We start from the raw sequence: 24,272 nt of genomic DNA, 5'->3' as shown, positions 1-24,272 counted from the left end.
CCGATTGCGGTTTTTTTCGTAATGATCGGTATTTTGCGATTTTTTTCGGAAAATTATCACGACTTTTTCGTTACCAATACGATTTTTGCGGAAAAACGCGAGTTTTTCGTAGCCATTCCGAAAGTTGCGTTTTTTTCGTAGCGTTAAAACTTGCGCAAAAAGTTGCGATTTTTTCGTAGTGTTAAAACTTGCGCAAAACGTCGCGCCTTTTAACTTTTAACGCTACGAAAAAAGCACAACTTTTCGCGCAAGTTTTAACGCTACGAAAAAATCGCAGCTTTCGGAATGGCTACGAAAAACTTGCGTTTTTTCGCGCAAATCGTATTGGTAACGAAAAAGTCGCGATAATTTCCGAAAAGTCGTAAAGGCGCCGAAAAAATCGCAAAAAATACGAAAAAGTCGCAAAATGTTCGTTTTCCAATCGGAATTTTTCCAATTCGGTCGGAATTCGTGTCTTAGTAAATCAGCCCCTAAATGTATCGGTTAGTGACCATTTTTTCTCGGATACAAATGCTATGAAGCCAATGGTCATTTTTTCTTGCACCAAATGCATTGTGTTTTTGTGAAGAAACTCAATTTTTTTTCCTGGCAAAACAAAACACCACACAATTCTAGTGCAAATTCGCCAGTTATAAAACCACAAATTTCAAAGCAAACTCATACCGGGTGAAAAATTTATTCCTAATGATAATATCTTATAAGAAAGTATTATTACAATAAAAATAAGATTGATACATTCATTTTTTGTATCTCTTTAAAGATTTTTTGACTTTGATAAAAAAAAACATTGTCTTCTTGAATAATAATAGTCATGATATAAAAATGCTGGAAAATATCATATGTATTAAGATCAGGGAATTTTTATAAACTTTATGAGTAAAGTGAAATAATATTACATTCTAGAATTAATTTTTATCCATGATTACTATAATGCATGAAAATTAGATTAACTGAAGAAGTTTTGACCTAGTATGACCCAGATATTTTAATAAAATGATATGTCTCCTGTATGCTATCAGTGTAGTGCTTAAAAGTTAGCTCTACTTACCGCTGTATTTAATTATCCGTATAGCTGAGTCACCTTCTCCAAATCTATTTATAGGTGTAAGACGGACTTCATAGGGCTCTGGTCTGACCAGCTCAGTAAGATTATTTGTCATTAACTCGCCTTTCTTAATAATTCCATTGACAGAAATTTCTCGTTCCCACCAGCGTTGTAGACCTGCCTATCAATGAAAGAGAAATAAAGGCATATTATAACCTTGAACTTTCCATGTTTATTACATAACATTTGTCAATGTGAAACAGTGAGGATTTTCATAAAATGCAAGTATGAATATTATGTCAGCATTAGTAATATAAAAGTATTTTATTTGAAACAAAAAAGTTAGGACAGTAATTTTTAGTCTCATCCTCTTACAAAATTAAAGGGTACTGATAGACCTTGGGGACAAGCGTTTCTAATGCAGCAGAAGTTTTCAACATATAAGTGCTCAATAATGACCAAAAGGCCTTTGAGCAAAGTGCAGTATGTTTTTCCCATAATACAGTTTCTTTTTTTGCCAGAATTGCAATGTTGTTGTGCTTGCCAATGGGCGTTGCACCTGACGCAATTGTAGTTAATGCTTTTTCCAGTGTGTCAATAAGCACCTTCACACCTTCAGAGGTGGTAGTAGCTCCAGGGATTCCTGTGTCACTGTGTGCACTGTTTGGATTGACAAGAATTGGGATTGACCTGGTAGCACTGAATTATGCAACTGTTTAAGGAGTGCCTTTAGCCTACTACAGCAAACTTTGTGCAACCACAATGAGCCCTATTGTGTGACTTCTATTTATTGTTATGGAGTCTTCATCATTATTTATAGCTCAGGAACATATGCTTCAGCACTTTACAGAGATTATACACGTATACACATTAGTCTCTGCTCCAGTGGAGCTTACAGTCTACACTTACAGACATTCACACAAACATGGTCAAATTTTTTAGGAGCCAACTAGCTTACCTATATTTGGATTTGGTTTTTGAAGTGTAGAAGGAAAGCTACTGGCAGCAGTGCTGACCAAATTATGTCTATTGCAGCATGTTATACCATACTATAGGGCTGATTCACTAAGGTGCGTTAAAACGAGTGCTATTTATAGCATGTGGTAAAAAATTTATTGCGACTAATTTTTCGTGTCTTAATGCACGATTCACTAAAAGGATACTTAATTTAGACGCAATGCTGTTTGCGTTATTTATGTCGAAGACTATTTTTTTAATGTGGTATTTGATGCAACGCGCGCTAATTAACGCAGTGCGCACAAATTGTCACTGCGTGCAAAAAAACGCATGCCCTATTAGCCATACATGCCATTACTTTCGTAAAACTACTGTTCTAAAAATGACCATTTCCCTGCAAACTGGAGGCTACATCACTCTAGGGCCAGCACATACTTGAATAAATCCCACTGCAAAGTCCATATTGTGTTGCCAAAAGCTCATTAACTGTACTTTTCTATAATTACCGCCTGCCCCAAGTAGGCGTTAATTTTCGCACAGACTAATGCAATATTTAGCGCGTCTAAGTGTTTGTGAATCATACGTTAGTATTATTTCTGCGCGCTAATTAACACAATGCGGTAAAATGAACGCATGCGGTTGCATGCTATTTAACGCACGCGATATGCGACTTAACGCATGTGATAATACTTTAGCGAATCTCGCGGTTTTTTTCCACGTCAATTTTACCGCAAAAAGCATGCGATAAGTGTTATCGTACTTCAGTGAATCAACCCTTAGGTTATCCATAATTTGCTGTAAAAAATAAAAACGAAAAAAAAAAAAAACAACTGTAAGTTTACAGCCCCAGATCATGATTTTAGAATTTTTCTGTTCAGGTCCAATATTGGCACAATATTTGGTTATTTATCAATACATTAAATTTATTTAATACATTAATTGCCTTTAATTTCTTGCTTTTAATCCCTACCTTGGAACAGCCTGATAAACAATGTACCTAAAACTGTATGTGTATTGGGAACCAGAAACTGGTTCTGCAAGAGCTACACATGCTTCCAGGTGGTAAATTAGGTATTCAGATGTGTGGACAGCAACACAGCCATGAAATAAAAATAAGTACATTTTTCTAGCTGAAACAAAATGATTTTTTAGTGTGAATGAAATGTATAGCCCACTCCAGATACCTTGTGCTTTGGTTTAAACAATAATACTTAACTCTGGAGCGCCCTCCTCTGTCCAGACTTCCCAGATGAGGTCTTATGGGATAAAATAAAATAAATTTTTAAAAAAAAGCGTAATACAGTAATATAATATTGATAAACACCCCTCCAAACGTGTTTGTGTCTGAAACAAATCTTATGAACACCACTACCAAATTTACTTCACTTTTCTGTTAAAACACATAAGTACAATCCAATACAAAGTGTTTAAAGTTTGTGTCTATTTAAATAGGTGAATTTCCGTATTTCACACTCTTCCGTGACTTCCTTTTATCCTTAAGCAATTGTGCATATACTTACTGTACCTACTGTATTACGCTATTTTTAAAAAAATTTATTTTATTCTATCCCATAAGACCTCATCTGGGAAGTCTGGACAGAGAAATATTATTACTACATTTTTCTAGCTGTCTACAAGTCGCAACTGTAGTTACAAGAGTTTTTTGTGATCAGAGATTTTGGCCTTTATTGTTGCTTTAAATTCACTTTCAACTTATTATTAAGTTGAGAGTGCTTCTAATACACAATGCCACATTCAGATTCACATTACTTTTTTATTTTCTATATGTTATGTCCAGTTATATACATATATTATATATCATTCACCAGGCTTTATTCAATACCCATATCTATGCATTTCGTCAGTACGACGATCCTGTGGGGATTGAAACACGCAGATATGGATACTGAATAAAGCCTGGTGATTGATATATACAGATTTGGAGTGCTCCCTGTGGCTGCGATTATATATATACTGGTTTAGTTAAGTATATCAACTTTGATGGAAAATGATTAAATATTCAGACATTTTTTAAATATTTATTTTAACATGACTTTCCTTAATTAATTTCATAAGATTTTGATAATATTGAAAACTCTGAAATTAATTTTAATATAGAACAACAATAACATCTGTCAGTTGGTGGAAGAAGCACAGCATGTTAGTAATAATGTAACTTTATCATGCTGCGCCATTAAATCTGACTTCTGAATATTTGCATAGCATTCATATTTTACAATACTTTCAGTGTTTAATGCATTAAATATGTGTAACCTGTAATAGCTAATATTCTGTACGTAGAATTATAATAAAATATGAAAACGTATGTGAGTTTCAGTATACTGTATAACAGATCACCCTATGCTGTATTAATTACCACACTGAAGAAAGAAAGAAATTGTTGCTGCAGAACAGAGTTTTTTTTAGTTCTCTCATAATAATGCCACCTGCCCTTGAGCTGTATATAAGCAGGCATATTGTGTTCATGTGTGTGTGTTTGTTAGTGTATGCAAACAGGTGGAAAAAACTTTTAGTTGAAAATTTGCAAACATTTTTCTTAAGATATGATAAGAGATTGCTAGAAATACATTCACTACACAAGCAATCTAACTTTAAAGTCCCAAAACAATTTTAGATCTATCTACTATATAGTGTGTATTTAAATGCAAATTACATTTATTGCATTGGCAGTTTATCAGCAGCTGGTCTGCACAAAATAAAATGACACATTACATAAGATTGGAGAAACTGATTCCAAAAGCATTTTGATGAATAGATCTAGGGTAGTACAGAGTACAGACAATAGAACAAAAGCTAATATAAAGAACATTTGTATAATATTGGCTAGAAAGACACAATGCACCATATTCATTGTACAGCTATCCTGCCTTTTTAACCTAAAGAATCACATTAAATATGAAACTTATATACGAAAACCAATTCAATAATTCAACAACTTTTTTTAATGTTTATTCTGCCTGTGAAACTGTAGGTAGCAATGTGCAATGATAGCCATGCCGTACAAAAAAAAGTTCCTTCAATGGTCAATTTGCCTTTAAAACTCTTAAATGCTTGCTTGGTTTATCTAAACTATCTTTTCAATAAAGCATTACTTATGTACTATACTAAATATGTCTGGCTTAGCTTAAAAAGCCTCTGAGAACATCTATTGTTTTTAAAACATATAATAGCTCAGTTGAATAACTCTGCAAAGTACATTTGGTTTCATATAACAGTAAAAGCTATTTAGCCCTTCAGCCTTCACTAAAAGGAAATCATTGAATATAACATACTGTCATTTTAATAGCAAATTACAAATAAAAAATAAATCTAAATTGCTCAAATGCTGTCAGCTTGCACCTTTTTTTATTAGCAGGTCCACACGTGCAAAGTTTCCCTCAAAGAAATATACAGTATGTAAGTAAAGTTAATGAGAAGCTTAGGAAAAAGGGCTCTTTTACAAGCATGGTGCAAAGTGCAAAACACAGGAGCAAGGTGTCATTTTTTTCAGTTTGACCCAGGAATTTGGATGTGGTATCTATTGGCAATACTTTGCTGTACTCTTGCCTATGCACACACACACACACACATTTTGAGACAACGTGCACACATTGCAGTTAACCCCTCTCAATCTGCACAGGCTTTAAAAAGTGAGAACAAAAGACCTTTTTTTATATACTGAAAAATAGGCCATAGGATACTTCAGAACACCATAGGATGCCAGATCAAAAGGAGGTTCTTATTTTGGGGGTTATAATGATTTGAAAATAGATTACCTGTCAGTCTGTTTGTCTATCATCTGGCAGACAGGCTGACTGATTTTTTTTTCCTCTGACCAGGCATGTTAGCTCTCATTATAAAGGATAAGTAAGTAGGAGTTGACAAGGAATAATTTAATCTAAAGTTCTAATCTTAAAAATAATAAAAATCATACCATTTGGTTTCCTTTATAAACAGAAAATAACAGATTTGAATGCTGTGATCATTTATGGTATAGAAATTTTACTTCCACTAAGCACCCTGTGTGGATAGTATAATATAAAATACAATAGTTAAAAGCTTTGAAAGCTTTACCGTCTGTGATTGACAGCTGGTTACTATGGGGACTATTAATTAAAGCAGCGCTTGAGAAAGTTGTAAATTCTAAGCTTGCAGCAATTTTCGACCATTTCAATATCATCATCATTCATTTATTTATAAAGGTATGGGATCAGGAAACCAGTTATCCAGGAGACTCCAAATTATGTAAAGCCCAGGTCCCATAGACTCCCTTTTAATTATATAATTTAAATTTTTAATAATGATTTCCTTTTTCTCTGTAATAATAGTAAACAGTACATTGTACTTGATCCAATAAAGATATATTTAATCCTTATTAGAGGTGGAACAATCCTAGTGGGTTTATTTAATATTTAAATACCTTTTTTGGCAGACTGTGGGGCAGATTTATGAAAATGTGAGTTTAAAACTTAATACACAAGAACTCACCCATGTTCTATTTATTCCTATGGGATTTTTATCTATTTATCAAATGGTAATCTCTAACTTTCACCTATTTATAAATATGCTTCTAAAAATCCCATAGGAATGACTAGAACATGTATGAGTTCTTATGTATTAAGCTCTAAACTTACATTTTCATAAATATGCCCTTTAAGGTATGGTGACCCAAATTATGGAAAGATTCCTTATCCAGAAAACCCCAGGTCCTGAGCACTCTGGATAACAGGTCCGTACCCAGGGCTGCCATCAGAAATCACGGGGCCCCTCAGAGCAGAATTTTCTGGGCCCCCTCCTCCCATGCCCCACACGCCTCCCCAATGGCCCCTCCCATCAGTACAAAGGACACAGAGACATTGGTAGCCAGGGCCCCCTAAAACACTGGTAGCCAGGGCCCCCCTAAAACATTGGTAGCCAGGGTAGAGACCCCCTAAAACATTGCTAGCCAGCCGAGGGCCCCCTAAAACATTGCTGTTCCTCCCCCAGCATACTCATACTATGGCCCGCTCCCCACTGCAGCATCCTCCAGTTGCCCCCTAGCATCCTCCACAAAATCCTCCAGCTCCCTCCCAGCATCCTCCAGCATCCTCCAGCTTCCTCCAGCGCCCTCATCAGCATCCTCCAGCGCCCCTTACCATCCTCCAGCTTCCCCCAGCATCCTTCCCAACATCCTCCAGCATCCTCCCCAGCATGCTCCAGCCCCACCTACCATCCTACCCCAGCATCCTCCAGCCCCACCTACCATCATCCAGTTTCCCCCCAGCGACCTCCCCAGCATGCTCCAGCCCCACCTACCATCATCCAGCTTCCCCCAGCATCCTCCAGCCCCCCTTACCATCATCCAGCTTCCCCCAGCATCCTCCAGCCCCCCTTACCATCCTCCAGCTTCCCCCAGCATCGTCCCCAACATCCTCCAGCCCCCCCTAATATCCTCCCCCCTAACATCTTCCTCCCTACCATCCTCCTGAGGCATGTCCTGTGGCTCTCCCTGCTCTCCCCAGCACCCGCCTTCTACATCCTCCTCCTCCGCCTGTATCCTCTTCTTATGCCCACCGGCTCGCCGCTGCAGTTTTTATAAGGTTGCGCCCGTGGTCAGCGGGTAATTCAATTGGCTGGGCCCCGTGCGTACTTGTGACGTCAGTACGCACGGGGCCCAGCCAATTGAATTACCCGCTGACCACCAATGACCCAAGGGCCCGTAATTCTTTAAAGCAACAATCGGCCGGGCCCGGGACAACAGTCCCCCCTGTGCCCCCCTGATGGCGGCCCTGTCCGTACCTGTATAGTGCCAACAAGTTACACAGTGCTTTACATTAATCTATAACAAACAGGGGACTTACAATTATTTAACAAACAAAGGTTACACAGTGAAATGTGATTAGAAAGCCCTGCTCACACGAGCTAACAATCTAAAGGGTTAGAAAACATTTTAAACATAAGGATAATGAAAATAATTGGTAATTTATGGTAAGTTAATTTCCAATCAATTAAGATGCATTAACCATGCTTCTCTAAACAGCTGGGTCTTGGAGGTTTGTAAGGAAGGTAGGAATCTTGTGACAGAGAGTCAATAGGTTCATGAAGAGAACATTGCTTTTTTTTACCCATAACTTTAAGTAATTCCACATTAATTGTTACATGATTTGCTATGTATGTTTCAACTCTGAAAAAGTCTTTTCATTACAGTTATATGCAAATCATTGTTCATGATTGTTGCTTAAATATCAGGATAACAAATAAATCATTGCTATATAAAGACTGATGTATAAAAATGAGGATAATAAAATGTGTAATTAAAAGGATTACAAACAAAGCTGCTAAAACATGAGTATTAAAGCAGAGCTCACTTATGGTTTTAGAACACTTGCAAAAAATGTTACACTCACTTAAGTTGAAAATATGGTCTATGAGGATTTTTCTTTTGCCTAATGCGGTCTATGTTATAACTCCAACCGATGTGCCATAAATTAAAGTTCTAAATCAGTTGCTAATATATCATTCTAAAGTGCTTAAGAAACATCCAACTTTAATGCTTAAATGGAAAAAACTACTTGTCCCTTTTTTGTGCCCATTGCAATTAGACATCACTTTTGGACAGTACAAAGCTAAAAGAGTTGTGATTGCAGAGTTGGTTAAATTTAATAATCAGGTTTCCTTTCTAACAAGAACAGACAAAAAGATCCATTTTAAAAAAGAAATGCCAGTTCTTTAGAGTTAGAGCTGGAATGGTTTAATAACATTTAGAGACAAGCTGTGTGTTCCACACAATTCTAGTGAAGCAATACAATTTGTATACAAAATGAAGAATAATTCTCACCTGTCTAATCCCCAGACGATATGCAAGTATACGATCAACTGCATCTGGATTCATTTGAGTCCACTGTAATTTGTAAGAATAAATTTGAGCTTTGTTTTGCCAAAGGGGATTATAAGTATCATAGTAGAACTCTGGGGGATAAGCCTTCCCTGCAAACAAACACATAACAAATAAGGCACATTTAAATATGTAGGTTACATAAAATTATTATGGACAAATATGAGTTTATTGAAACATATATACTCAAGTACTTATAGTGATGAATGGTTTTGTATGTTTTAATAATGTCACAGTGGTCTGTGTAGTATTTTGAACGTAGTAGAAAAAGTCAGTTAGTCCTTAGAATGGAAAGAAATGCAAAAAGTTGGTTTATAAACAATCAAGGGTCAGGATTGGACTTAATAATTTAAAGATTTTTACAGATTCGCTCATCACTAACATAGACATGTTTGGTTCCCATGTCTCCTTCCCTACTCTGATTGCCCTGCCCTTCTCTGCTTATGTGTGCGATACTCTGCCTGCCCTGTGATATCCCCGCAGTAAGCACCAGGGCTACCACCTTTAATGTGTGTATGGTCTTAAAAGCTCTTGTGATAACACGGGTGTGCTTTAAAAAAGGGAGTGGTCAAAACTGGCTTCCATTATCGGCCCTGCACCACATAGGCCAGAAAAAATGTGGCCCTCTGTACTACAGAATGGACAGCTCTGTACTAGAATCTAAAATACAGTATATGGTTTCCAAAAAGGGCTAGAAACTATAGAATACCAAAAAAGATAAAATACCATACAAGGCTATTGGCTGTATTGGTATGTTTTTGAGTCAGGAAAACATTCCTATTGTGAGGCAAACTACAGAAAGCATACATTTTCAACCTTTACTTTAAGGTTGAACTTAAAGTACTTTTTTGTAACCGCATCTATTATATAACTAGTTGTTGTGGCATACCTTGTGTGGCCAGGTTGTAATTTCCTCTATTAGAGACTGAGATAATGGGTATATTTATCATGCTCTATAAAAAGTGGAGTGAAGCATTACCAGTGATATTGCCCAGGGCAACCAATCAGCAATTAGATTTCAACAGTTAGAAAACCAAAGCAAAGCATCTGATTGGCTGCTATGAGCAACATCACCAGTAATGCTTTTCTCCACTTTTTACACAAATGATAAATATACTCATAAGAAACATTCCAGTTCTCTGTTCACTTATTTCTGATTCAGATGACCTCACAGTAAGGGGTAAGGGAAATCCAATCCTTCAAAGTATGAATCGTCATCTATGCAAGAGAGTTCCTTCATATTTTCAGCGTGGTTTCTCTCTTTACAAAAACCCATCTTAGCATAATTAATGAAAATATATTTTTAGCTTTGCCTAACCTTCAGTTGCCCTGAAAATCTGAATTAAACTCAAAAGGAAAACGACTTTCTTTTGAAAACATGTCCTTATTTAGCATATTAAAATCGCCCGTAGCATTACACAGTTAGTGCGACTCCTGACAAGGAGACTAACATTCACGTTTTGATCAGCTCTAAAGCGGTAATGCTGAAGGCAGTGTTTAAAATCCTTCTCTGTCTTGTCAGTCTGTGGAGACAGCCTATAAATACAACCACTGAAAGATGCTCTAATGTCGAAATTAAAGTTCTAAACTTTCAAGCTCATAATACGTCTTGCCAAATCATGCCCTTAAGTATTTGTACACGATACGTTCCTTGCAGGGTATTTTGTTTTAAATACATTTTTTCATGCTTTTATCCACAGTGACTTAAGAGAGTATTAAAGGACAAAAAAGGACATATATTTAACTCATTGCAGAGTTGTAGTTTATGAAATATGAAAGGAATAAAATAGAGGGAAAAAAAAAGAATGGAGAAGATGAATTCTGATTCATATGCAGTGCTGTTACTCTGATCATTGCACCATGGGACATCAGCTTGCATTGGTGTTAAAGGAAAACTAAAACTCAACAAAGAAGTAGTCTAGTTATGCAACATATTATAAAACCCACCACATCCCTTTAGCAGTGAAGATGTGTGACTCTGAATATGCTCCCAGTAGTTCCCATTTGTTTCTGCTGATTGATAACTCTATGCTGCTGTTAGAGATTTGAGCTTATGGACTGACTCACAGTATATACAATATAGGATTTGCAATACATGGCAGCATAGAAACCAGTGTGGTCTACATCTGAATGAATTGATTACCTTTAGCATAACCAGTATGGCCTCAACAAAATCCTCCATGGGAAGCTTCTGTGTACAGTTTTGAAGGCCTAGCAGTATATATTTCAGTATATAAAATTTCTATCCATATTCTTTTTAGACTTCAGTTCTCCTTTAGAGATTGCCTTGATCCACACTTTAGGGGCCATGTTTACTTATTTCAACATTACAATCAACAGAATCAGATCAGCACTTGCTGAAACCAGTTTCCCTCATTCCATCTCTTCACTGTGTCTTTGTACAGAAATATAGAGTAGGGAATAGATTTTATTGACTAATTAGTAGATTATAATGTGCAATGTTTTGGGACTCTCATGGGAATTTAAATTCATGCAAAAATTCAATACCCTACAGTGTGACCTTAGCCAGATTTGAATATGGCTTAATAACACCCTGATGTGACTTGAGGGAGGCTGATCAATATCTGTACAGGTATAGGACCTGTTATGAGAAAACCGGTTAAACAGAAAGCTCCATCTTTCTGTCTATCTCCCATAGATGCTATTTTTAATATGAAGGAAAGGTACAATCACTGTGGGGTGCTAAAATTTTAGGCACCCCCCCAGTAATTGTAATTGCTTACCTTATACCCCTGGCTGATCCTCCTTTTGGGAGAAAACCCCACCAGCCTGGGGTAGCTGTGAAAGAGCGACCCTCTTCACACAAGCAACGTGAAGACAGAAGAAGGAAGAGGGTCGCTCACTTGCAGCTACCCTGGGTTGGTGCGGTTTTCTCCCAACAGGGGCACCAGCCCGGGGTATAAGTTAAGTGATTACAATCACTGGGGGGTGCCTAACATTGATTGTACCTTTCCTACTCCTTTAATCAAATAATGTAATTTTTTAAAAATGATTACTTTTTTCTCTGTAATATTAAAACATTACCTTGTACTTGATAATAAAAATAAAATGAATCCTTATTGAAAGAAAAAAAAAGGAAGCATGATCCTACTGGGTTTATTTAACATTTAAATTACTTTTTAGTAGACTTAAGGCATGGTGATCCAAATTATGAAAATACCACTTGTCCAGAAAAAAAACCCAGGTCACAAGCATTGTAGATAACAGATTCCCATACCGCTACCTACTGGCATTTTGCTTAACACTAATGGCAGCTAGAAATAAGTGAGATGTGGCGTTGTGTATATAACAAGTTTTCTCTGCACTGACAAGTCTGTTCCACCTAGACTATCACTGTCCATAAGTGATCAAGCAGAGGATTTCATATAAAAACTTTTTAAATGTCAGAATAATTTGTGTTTGGTTTGTTGTGTGGACTAAACAGTAGGTCATCTGGGCACTGCTAGATATTACCTTTCTTTTAAAAAAATGATTTTTATTAGTGATGAGCGAATTTGTCCTGTTGAAAACGGAGAAAAATCTGTGAAACGCGTTTGTTGTGTGACTTTTTTGTCACCCGCTTCTTTTTTTGTTGCACGTGTTTTTTCCGTGCCCATTGTAACATGACATATTTTTTTACACGACAGTGCCCAATTTGACACAGCCGCAACTTTTAACGTTTTAACACGCGACAAATTTTTCCGCCACTGGCAAAATGCGGAAATTGCTGCAAATCCATGCTTGTCGAAAAAATTCATTAATCACTAATTTTTATGCGTGCTGAATTAGAGAAATGTAGTTTTGTCTTACTGAAGGTTTACCATTTTATTACTATGGTACTTTTATTTAGCCTTTCTTTGCTAGGCTTTTTTAGCTCAACAACTTCTTATTAATGTCTCTCAAGTCTGCAGAACTGTAAATAGAGTTTGTGATATGTGCGATGCTGTGCTCTGTTATAAAGATAGGGAGAATCTCTGTCTTAAAGAAGAATAGCATTGCTTTTATTTAGAGAGAAGGGAAAGAGGAAAAGCAATTTGAGTAAGTATATCCCCTTTATCAATGGCAAAGGCAACACAGCATTTTTCACATTTGTGATTACATTTTTTTTCCAACACTTTGCTTTTGCACAGACTATAAGTAAAAATGCAGGGACACATATTTAATGATGTTATCCCTATAAGTGCTTCAAATAATTTGCTTCAAATAATTTTATGATTTGACTTATACAACACTCTTTGCTTGTCTTCTCCTGCAGGAATTCTTGACTCGCTTTTTTTCCAGATTTATTATATATTTGCTTGTTGGCAATCAGAGCAAGTTAAATTCACAAGGGCTGCAGCTGGAAATTCCATTTCTTTTACACATTTCTCTCAGTTCTACAGTTTCTGCTGTTATCCACATGTAACATCAATTTATCTTCTAATTACTCTCAATTTATTGCTTCTCATGCTAAAACTCTCCCTTCGTTTTCACTCCTCATGCTACGCTGCAAATTACAGCAGAAACAAATGACTCCAAATAACGTTGTGTCATAAAATATAATTAAAGAGTGACCCTAAAAAATCCAATTTTCAAAGGATAAATGTCTTCAATTCTGCTTTGCCTAATGCTTTTCTGTAGTTTGTATTTTTATTGTCTGCCTGCATGATATATTCAGGGCTGGTTGGTAATGTTGTTTCAGCAGAATAATGAACTTTTTTTTTCTGCATCATTGTAAACATTCACAGGCTTTAAAACAATGTACATTTATAAAATGAAAAAAATCTATATAAAACTATGTACTAATCAGAAAAGCCCTCACATGGCTGTGTTGGCATTACCCTTTTTAATTAAAGCAGCTTCACATGTAAATTCCTCTTTGTCAATAGCATTTATAGTGTATTGTGCTAATGATATACAGTAAAGGTACTGCACTCCGTATGGTATTACACAGTGTACTACTGCAGTACCTAGTGCATAAAAAGAATTCTTTTAAAGCAATACCGAGTTCAATAAAAACAGATTTCTGGATATGAAAAAAAAAAAACTTTTCCCAAAAATTCTGAAATTTGAGAATGAAATGTCCCAAAGCTATTTATTTAGTTTTTGATTAGCTTTTAAGCTGTAATAACGAAACTGCACCTTGAATATTATAGTATAATAAATCAGTGTTGATGGAAAAATAATCCTATTGGTTTGGTATTAAAAGTTTTGTAAAAGGCCAGGTGCTCCATATCATATCAAGACCCCTTACTCAGAAAACCAAGCATTAGAGACAGCAAGTTGTTAATTGAAAGAGTAGGGTTAATGCTAATGCCACGTGTGGCTGTTTTTCTGTGGATGTGGTATAACGAAGGTGAAAAAAGAGCAAATCCACTCTAATCTGCTTGTTTCAAATCTGCACTGACAGGCAATGTGTCGCCCTGTAGATGACACACAGAGCAGATTTTGATGCAGAAACGCAAGGGAATACATAGAATGTGCATAACTTTTTAACAAAGTACCTCCAAGAATTAGTAAGCCCCCAGTTTAAAATAAGCTTGAAGGTGTCTACAGATGTCTAATTTAAAAATATGATGATGTGCATATAAATATCTCATGATAAGCTTGAATAATACATTTTGAAGCAGGTATAGGCAAGTATTGATACCTTGCATACCATACATTGCTGTATTTACTAATTTGCCCTTCTTATGTCTATATTTTCATTACTTACTACAGTAGAACCCCCATCTTAGGTTTTTCAGGGGACACAAAACAATTGTTTGAAATCTGGGAAAATGTAAAATCAGGGAGAATGCATTATGCATCACATATTGGTGGGACTACAAACAATACAACAGTATAAAATGAGGAAAAGCATTAGGTATGTAAAATTGAAGTTTCACTGTAGTTACTTCCCTCCATTCTCTCTATTTCAAAAGAGGATTAATATACATATATAATACAGTGGGTATATATATATATATACAGGTATATAAATAAATACTATACTTTTAATGCTACATCTAATTCCAAATACTTATTGTGAAATCTTTTAGACGTAATTCAGATTATCAGGTTTTCAGAAGAGTCAAATTAAGCACCTGTTACAAGAAAACTGCACCGACCAGATCCAGCTTCATTGATAATGCTGCAGTTGTAAGTCCCATAATGCTCCTTGGCAAGAATATTTACAGTTAACTCTGTATAATCTTGAGAGTCAAATTGCCCTTTTTCTAGCAATTTACTCCCCAGCCGCCATTCGTACATTAAAACCTTTGTGGGATATGCTCGCAGTACTCTGCAGTTCATTGTCACACTATGACCCAGCCCTTGTCGTATTTCCTGAAATACTGGTTCAACTGCTGGTGGATCTGTAAAAGACAAAGAAAGAAAATTTCAGTTTTGGGATTTGCATACTATATGGACATTTAAATCTGTTATTATGATACCCTCAGTTTACTGATGAATTACTATATTCTTCTGTCTATATCACAGGCTTTGCACCAAAAAATTTAACAATTTCTTGGCAATAAAATCCCTATTTTATGTGAGGTTTTTTTGTAGAAGGTCATGAAAATTACTTTTGACTCCCATTTAGAAGAACTAGCATTACTATGCATACCCCCTGTTTTCTAGCTGTGGGGCTGAGGACCCTGTGTGGCAATAGACACTTTTGAGCAGTTGGGGGCTGATTTATCAAAATGCGACTTTAGGGCTTAATACACAAAACTCACCCATGTTCTATTCATTACTATTGGATTTTTAAAAGTGTATTTATCAAGTGGTATATTCTAACTCTCACCCATTGATATATGCTGCTGAGGACCCTCTATGTGGTTACTGTAGAATAGGAATATGTTTGGTAACATCTGCATCTCTCCTTTGTATGTCTAGCATGCCTAGGACATGCATATTATGTTTGACTTTGTTGAGGGGGTTGGTGAAAGCTGTGGTTCTTGCTGCTAAAGTGTAAGCAGTAGAAATCCATTTGACTTTAGATTAATAAAGGACAGTGCTTTATGGGTATATCATCAAGCATATTCAGATAGTGTTTATTGATTTACCTCTTTTACAGCTCTTTTAATAGTAATGACATTTTTTGACAACTAAGTTATTCACTTCTGCAAGGTGCACTTCTCAAATGGTTATGAGTTTGTTTCAAAATTCAACAGAGTGGTGGTTTACTTAGAGACATTATTTAGATCAGTGTCAAAAGTTATATATTGGTTTTGATATTATGTGGGATTTTTATATCCTTAGCAACCACAAGCTCTAAAATAATATAAGCATTTTTATCCAAGGAACAGGATTTATTTTTCTTGAATGTTGAACATTAAACATACAGTGGTGTGAAAAACTATTTGCCCCCTTCCTGATTTCTTATTCTTTTGCATGTTTGTCACACTTAAATGTTTCTGCTCATCAAAAACCGTTAACTTATAGTCAAAGATAACATAATTGAACACAAAATGCAGTTTTTAAATGAAGGTTTACGTTATTAAGGGAGAAAAAAAACTCCAAATCTACGTGGCCCGGTGTGAAAAAGTGATTGCCCCCCCTTGTTAAAAAATAACGTAACTGTGGTTTATCAATTTCAATTTTCAATTTCTGTAGTCACCCCCAGGCCTGATTACTGCCACACCTGTTTCAGTCAAGAAATCACTTAAATAGGAGCTACCTGACACAGAGAAGTAGACCAAAAGCACCTCAAAAGCTAGACATCATGCCAAGATCCAAAGAAATTCAGGAACAAATGAGAACAAAAGTAATTGAGATCTATCAGTCTGGTAAAGGTTATAAAGCCATTTCTAAAGCTTTGGGACTCCAGCGAACCACAGTGAGAGCCATTATCCACAAATGGCAAAAACATGGAACAGTGGTGAACATTCCCAGGAGTGGCCGGCCGTCCAAAATTACCCCAAGAGCGCAGAGACAACTCATCCGAGAGGCCACAAAAGACCCCAGGACAACATCTAAAGAACTGCAGGCCTCACTTGCCTCAATTAAGGTCAGTGTTCACGACTCCACCATAAGAAAGAGACTGGGCAAAAACGGCCTGCATGGCAGATTTCCAAGGCGCAAACCACTTTTAAGCAAAAAGAACATTAAGGCTCCTCTCAATTTTGCTAAAAAACATCTCAATGATTGCCAAGACTTTTGGGAAAATACCTTGTGGACCGACAAGACAAAAGTTGAACTTTTTGGAAGGTGCGTGTCCCGTTACATCTGGCGTAAAAGTAACACAGCATTTCAGAAAAAGAACATCATACCAACAGTAAAATATGGTGGTGGTAGTGTGATGGTCTGGGGTTGTTTTGCTGCTTCAGGACCTGGAAGGCTTGCTGTGATAGATGGAACCATGAATTCTACTGTCTAGCAAAAAATCCTGAAGGAGAATGTCCGGCCATCTGTTCGTCAACTCAAGCTGAACCGATCTTGGGTGCTGCAGCAGGACAATGACCCAAAACACACCAGCAAATCCACCTCTGATTGGCTGAAGAAAAACAAAATGAAGACTTTGGAGTGGCCTAGTCAAAGTCCTGACCTGAATCCTATTGAGATGTTGTGGCATGACCTTAAAAAGGCGGTTCATGCTAGAAAACCCTCAAATAAAGCTGAATTACAACAATTCTGCAAAGATGAGTGGGCCAAAATTCCTCCAGAGCGCTGTAAAAGACTCGTTGCAAGTTATCGCAAACGCTTGATTGCAGTTATTGCTGCTAAGGGTGGCCCAACCAGTTATTAGGTTCAGGGGGCAATTACTTTTTCACACAGGGCCATGTAGGTTTGGATTTTTTTTCTCCCTAAATAATAAAAACCCTCATTTAAAAACTGCATTTTGTGTTTACTTGTGTTATCTTTGACTAATAGTTAACGGTTTTTGATGAGCAGAAACATTTTGTGTGACAAACATGCAAAAGAATAAGAAATCAGGAAGGGGGCAAATAGTTTTTCACACCACTGTATATATGCATTTCTTCTCTGTTGTAATTCATTTAATGATAGAGAGCAAAGACAATCAATTTAAATATCTATTCCATGAATATAAGGAGGATCATTATGTCCTGGAAAAATTTAACTGTACATGGATTTAGTAAAAATAAATAAGTAGCCTTATACTGTACTATAACTGTACAAAATCAATATAACAAGAAATACAGTATTTAATTCACTGAACTTTCTGTACCAGTAGAGCAACTAGAGCATTCAATAGCAGTTGTTTATGCCTGCAAAGTTTTCTACATTACACACTCACATGATCAGTATGCTCTGAGCAGCTGTTTGAGAACCTTAGGCATTGTTGGAAATCAGGCATAACATGAGGCTTGTCTGGCATAGAAGCAACAGGATTGATGAGTAAGTTACTGTAACTTATGTTCCCTCTGTCCATTCCTTTTTTGGGTTTGAACCAGGTACCTGGTATATTGCAGCCTGTTGCCTCACCTCTTCCCTATTTAGGCAGGTTGTTGGTACAGGGTTAGCCTGTTCTGAGGTTCCTAGGGCTATCTCTAGTGCTGTTAATTACACTCAGCTGCAGGTGCAGCCAGGCCCGGATTTGTGGCGAGGTCCCCGATGGGGACTTCTCACCACTGCTCCGTATGGGAGTTTAAATGCCCACACATGCGCGAATGAGGGCAGCCAGATTTCAAATCCAGCGCTAGGCACAGCCAATTGCTAGTGAGATCCCAGCAGAGAGCCCTTATTTAAACCCTAACCTGGTTCCTTAATGGGCCAGTTCCTAGGTCTCCTGCTGGTCATCTTGACCTTTATTCCTGTTGCTTGGTACTCTTACTGTTGTCCCTGTTTTCTGGATAGCCACCCTGTCCATGTACCTTGGTTTTTTTATCCTAAACATGGACCCTATTCCTTGCCAGTTACTTGTTCTCTGTTTGTATTTATGCCTGTTTTTTTAATCATTCCGCCAGTAAGTTCAGTAAGCTGCCTTTCTTTAATTATCCGGCCTGTTTTATACTGTTTTGTATGCAAGCATCCTTCCGGTCTGCTTGCCTGTCTGCTCCCTCCTAATCTGTACTTAAAACACTAGTCCAGTGGCCCCGGGAACCTTGTGGTCCCCTGGCGGTCATTCCTATGTGGGGTTTGGGCCACTGTGCATGACAGTTACAGGGCTACAGGACTTATCATTAAATACTGATGCAGAATGAATGGAGCTGACATGTTTTGTGAATCTGAATTCATTAACAATCAGCCTTGTATTGTGACTTTTATGTTATGACAGCTGAAAATAATTTAAAAAGCACACTGTCTTGCAGAAGATTATTGCTTCTGAGGAGTTATGTCACTGCTATGTCACTGATCATACAGACAGGTGACCCTCTCTCCAGCACTGGCTGAAAAGCAATCAGGTTTGCAGGCAAATGGATTACACAGCCACTATAGAATGATGCAATCATTTTTGTAAGACACATGATTTTGGTGTAAATGGATTGCAGATTGAAGCTTGGCATGGTTAAAAAGGATCATTTTACCATAACATTCTGCTCAGAAACTATGGAGTGACACAATCTCATTTGTCAAATGGAAGATTTATGCTTTTGGGTAAATGGGTGGCATATTGAAGCTCAAAATCCCTGTGTATAAGGTTACTCTTTTGCTACAATGCCTTGCTGAATAGTGATGAGCGAATCTGTCCTGTTTTGCTTTGCTGAAAGATCCGCAAAACTGCTGAAAACTTCGCAAAACGGCGAAAAATTTGTGAAAAGTCAATAGGTGACAAATGTTATGCTTGACAATTACATGTAACTATTTCTTTTTACTCCAGATGCATTATAAGTCAATAGCTATTTTTTTAACCCAGTTTTGCAACAAAAATTTGCCATTGGCAAAATGCAGAATTTTATTGTCAATCCATGCCTGATGAAAAAATGTGCTCATCATTATTGCTGAATAGTTTTCTGATACAACAGAATATTGGATAGGAAGCATTTCATTTTGGGGCAAATGGGTTGCAAAATCGAACTCAGTACCTTGGAAAATCCCCATGTAAAGGTTTTAGTCCTCTCAATATGCACTGCTGAGAAGTTCTGCAATACTAATATTTGATTGGTAAACCGATAGCTGCATGAAGCTCAGCATATGGTCCCTGAAAGGTTTTGCTGCATTTCCTGTCCAAATGAATAATTTGTGGTAGAATAAAATAACACATAAGGCAAGTCCCCCAAGCTCTGCAGGGCCATTAAACTAGGGGGCCATTTTTGAAAGAGAAACACATGTTTACATCCACGTGGATGAGAGGATGGTCCCTAAGAAGTTTTGTTGCATTCAGTCTTATGTCTAAATCGACAAAGAACACACAAACAAGTTCTTCCTCTTTATATCAGATATATACTGTATATTTCGAGTAGGCCCTAAGCTCAGGCAAATGATGGTAGCCTAAAACATGTATTGTGAATCAGCAGAAAAGAAGATGGGGAGCTACTTGGAGCATCTTCTGAAACTCAGATTTATAGCTATAGGGTTGGGTCACCACTGGCTTGTTACTTTTGGCTACTTAAGAAGCCCAAAATATAATGGGTACTCTACATTTTTGTTAAGCTTTAGTTCTCCTCCATTTTCTAGAAAAAACACAATGGTCATAAATATTATTACAGCATTACTAGAAATAATCATCGCTACCATGGTTTTGCTATTTCACACACACATACATGACATAGTCCAATGCTTCTAAACCTTTTCAAGAAATATAGAAAGTGCTTAGGCATAATAAACTAAACTTCCCAAATCTATTAATGGTAGTGTACCAATGGATGGATTTTCTTTGTCTCACAGCCATGCTTGTAATAAGTAGCATTAATTTAAAATGCTTAGACTTTACAGGTCATTAATCTTCCAGTGACTTTGTTCACACCAGGAGGGAGACTGAAGGCACAGTCCTCGCTATTTTAAAATTACTCTTTTTATCTTTGCTTTCCAGGTAAAAAATTGGTGGAGTAGTTCAAACCTAGGTTAATGGTTATGAAACAGCTAGATGTCTGAATAAGAGATAAAATACATGTGTGGTCTTAGAATCTTATAAAGCCATTGATCACCTAGAAAAATAAGCAAGTGGACAGTTACTTGACAATATGCATCAGCAACCTAATGCTCGTAAGCTATCTGAAAACTAAAATTTGAAGTATTCTGCATCAAACTCAGAATTCATGAATGTTCACAGGAAAAACAGTTCCGACACAAGGTTATTGTTCGACAATTGCCAAAAAAAAAAAAGAATCACTAACAAGGGAATGCAACAAAAAAGTCTGGACCAGGTCTGGTACCAACAGCAACCAATCAGGTGATCATTAAATCCTACTTTCTAATTGGTTGCTATGGGTTAGTAGACTTTGACAACATTTTGGGACTTTTATTACACAATGGAGAAGGGTATTGCTGTCAAGAGTAAAATTAAGTAAAAAAATTAAGCAAGAAGTGGCAGGACCTTCATTAGCAAAGGGGGGGTCAGTTGGTTTATGAGAACAGGGAAAAAGCAGAAATGCGGAATTGTTATGTTTTGTCTGTCTACAAAACTGAAGGATTCCTTTTAGAACAAATTCTAATAATTTAATTACTGGGTCACACTAATGAGAGAATTTTTCCTGTTTCTCTTTAGCGAACAATTTGCAAAACAGTGGAAAAATTAGAGAAACATTTGCGAAACACGAAATATGGGCGCGTAAAAAAAAAAATTTGCGAATCTTTCGGCAAAAATGTTGTGCGACAAAAAAAATTGTCGCCCGCGACTATTCTTTTGTCAACCCACGGCTATTATTTTGTCGCCCGCGGCTATTATTTTGTAGCGCGGCTATTCTTTTGTAGCCCGCAGCTATTCTTTTGTAGCCCGCGGCTATTATTTAATCGCGCGGCTATTCTTTTGACGCCGGCGACAATTTTTGGACGTGCGGGGAATTTTTCCGCTGCAAATTTTTTCATCCATTTCACGAAAAACAATCCGCCAATGGCGAAACGCGGAAATTTGCCGCGAATCCATGCCTGCCAAAACATTTCGCCCATCACTACACATCACTACTGGGTCACACAGGAGAATATTCCAAAGATACTAGAACATGTAAAGGTAAACAAAAGTCCAGGACCGGATGGGATTCATTCCAGGGTATTAAACAAGCTTAGCTCTGTGATTATCAAACCTCTTCACTCAGTTTTTATGATTTATTAAGGTCTGACATTGTGCAGAGAGACTGGTGAATTGCTAATGAGGTGCTGCTATTTAAAAATGGGTTCTCGTACTTAGCCTGTTAGTCTGACATCGGTGGTAGGAAAGATTTTGGTAGTAATAAGGCATAAGGTACTTGACTACATTACAAATCACAATACTATGAGTTTGTGCCACCATGGCTTAATGTGTAACAGATCTTGCCAAACTAATTTAATTGCCTTTTATGATGAGGTGAGCAGGAACCTCAACTCTGGGATGGCAGTGGATATGATCTACAGCATTTCAATTGTAAAATTAAGGAATATTATCCCCTGGATTCTATTTGTACTTAAAGGAACAGTAACACCAAAAAATGTATATATTTCAAAGAAATTAAACTATAATGTACTGCTGCCCTGACTGGTAAAAGTTTTGTGTTTGCTTCAGAAACAGTACTAGAGTTTATATAAACCCTGGTGTGTAGCCATGGGGGCAGCCATTCAAAAGAAGAAAAGGCACAGGTTATATAGCAGCTAACAGATAAACCCTGTAGAATACAATGGTGTCTTATCTGTTATCTGCTATGTACCCTGTGCCTTTTCTCCTTTTTTCCAGCTTGAATGGCTGCCCCCATGGCTACACAGCAGCTTATTATATAAACTATAGTAGTGTTCCTGAAGCAAACACCCCAGTTTTACCAGTGCAGGGCCACAGTACATTATATTTCAATTACTTTAAAACACTTCCATTTTTTGGTGTTACTGTTCCTTTAAATAGAGAACTGGCTATAGGATAAATTACAATGAGTAAATGGAACAATTTCTAATTGGGCCAGTGTTGTTAGTGAAGTACTACAAGGGTCTGTACTTGGTCCTTTTCTTTTTAACTTGTTTATTAATGACCTGGAGGTGGGCAGTAAAATTACTGTTTCTATTAATGCTGATGATACTAATGTTTGCAAAACTATAAGTTCAATGTAGGATGCTGGAACTTTGCAGAGCTATTTGACTAAATTGGAAAACTGGGCAGCAAAATGGAAAATGAGGTTCAATGTTGATAAGAGCAAAGTTATGCATTTTGTATTAGATACTGGTTTGTAGCAAATACAATGTTTGCTGGAGTGCTGTCGAATCAAAGTACAACATGCAAAAAAATGGTGATTTGCATAATTATTTTGCACCTTAACCAGCATGATAAATGAGATATAACTTTCAAAATGTTATATAATAGGTTAGACATGGGTTTCATACTAATAGTCAGTCATCTGGAGGTCTAAGAAATAGAAACATCCACCTAAACATTTTTTTTTTACTTACGTCTGAGATTATTGATTCAAGTCAAATTGAAAGGCTTCTAATTTATTTTTAATCTATTTAATTCCAAGAGACCTAAGCCAAGGCTTAGCAGATAAATAAAATAATTAAGTGCTCAGTGATTTGAACATATCATTAGGTATGGGTTATTTGAAAAGAATGACTCTAAATAAGGGAAATATAAAGTGCAACCTTGGGTACAAACAGATTAGCCTATAAAACAAATAACTAAGACACCTAATTCCTTTTTTCTGTGTTGCATCATGGAAAACTTTGTCCTTGCCAAAATGAAAGAGAAAGAGCTAAAGCAAATGGAAAAATAATATTTATTTGCCAGTGAGACAGGATTTCTTAAAAGCAAGATGGAAGATCTGATTCGAATAAAGGCTCAATTACGTCCACAGACACAGTAGGCAATTTGTGCTTTTCCCTGCAGTAAGTTGCATCTAAAACCACTTTCATTAAAGGTATTTGTGTCCAAATGCACGCTGCACATTTTCTTATAGTTGCGCTCAGTGGGGATCAATCCTTCCTGCATTCTGTTTTCAACTGAGCAATGCTGTGTACAGTAAATTGACGCACAGTGCTGTGCAAAGCCTGAAGCTATTGTCATCTCCTGACCAGACAATAGCTTGAGGGTTCCCTCAGCACCCTGCATCAATACACACACCACACTTCCACCTAAAGAATCAGATGCAGATGTCCTTTGCATGTAAAACTCTAGAACCGATGTGAGCAAAAACCAGAATTGATGCTACGCAGACTATGAAAATGTTTGGTGCAATTTTGTCCAGAGTGCTTTCTCAGTTGCGTCCATTTTGACTAAATGGAAGTATCTGTGGCAGAAGCAGTGAACAAGAGTGAGACACACAAAACTCTAGGAAAAAACTATGCTTTGTGGGGGACTGCGCCTGAAAGTGCACTTTGCTTACTGCATATGGGTAAGTGAATTATTATTTATGTATTATT

The 24,272-nt window shown here is 36.9% G+C and overlaps 1 protein-coding gene across 2 annotated transcripts in view; it reads right to left on the bottom strand.

The window, feature by feature from the left end:
• The window catches only part of mdga2 (MAM domain containing glycosylphosphatidylinositol anchor 2), a 380,573-nt gene that overhangs the window by 30,432 nt on the left and 325,869 nt on the right, over positions 1–24,272 (bottom strand). For both annotated transcript variants that reach the window (XM_031891457.1, XM_031891458.1), the window contains exons 9-11: positions 14,942–15,211; positions 8,820–8,968; positions 1,049–1,226 (exon numbers count right to left, since the gene is read on the bottom strand). In XM_031891457.1, the coding sequence (XP_031747317.1) occupies positions 1,049–1,226; positions 8,820–8,968; positions 14,942–15,211 (597 nt within the window). The remainder of the gene's footprint in view (positions 1–1,048; positions 1,227–8,819; positions 8,969–14,941; positions 15,212–24,272) is intronic.

The sequence above is a fragment of the Xenopus tropicalis genome, chromosome 8, assembly GCF_000004195.4.
Source record: "Xenopus tropicalis strain Nigerian chromosome 8, UCB_Xtro_10.0, whole genome shotgun sequence".
Lineage (NCBI taxonomy): Eukaryota > Metazoa > Chordata > Amphibia > Anura > Pipidae > Xenopus > Xenopus tropicalis.
Note: the sequence above shows the minus strand (reverse complement) of the source record. Positions and strands in the feature narration are given on the sequence as shown.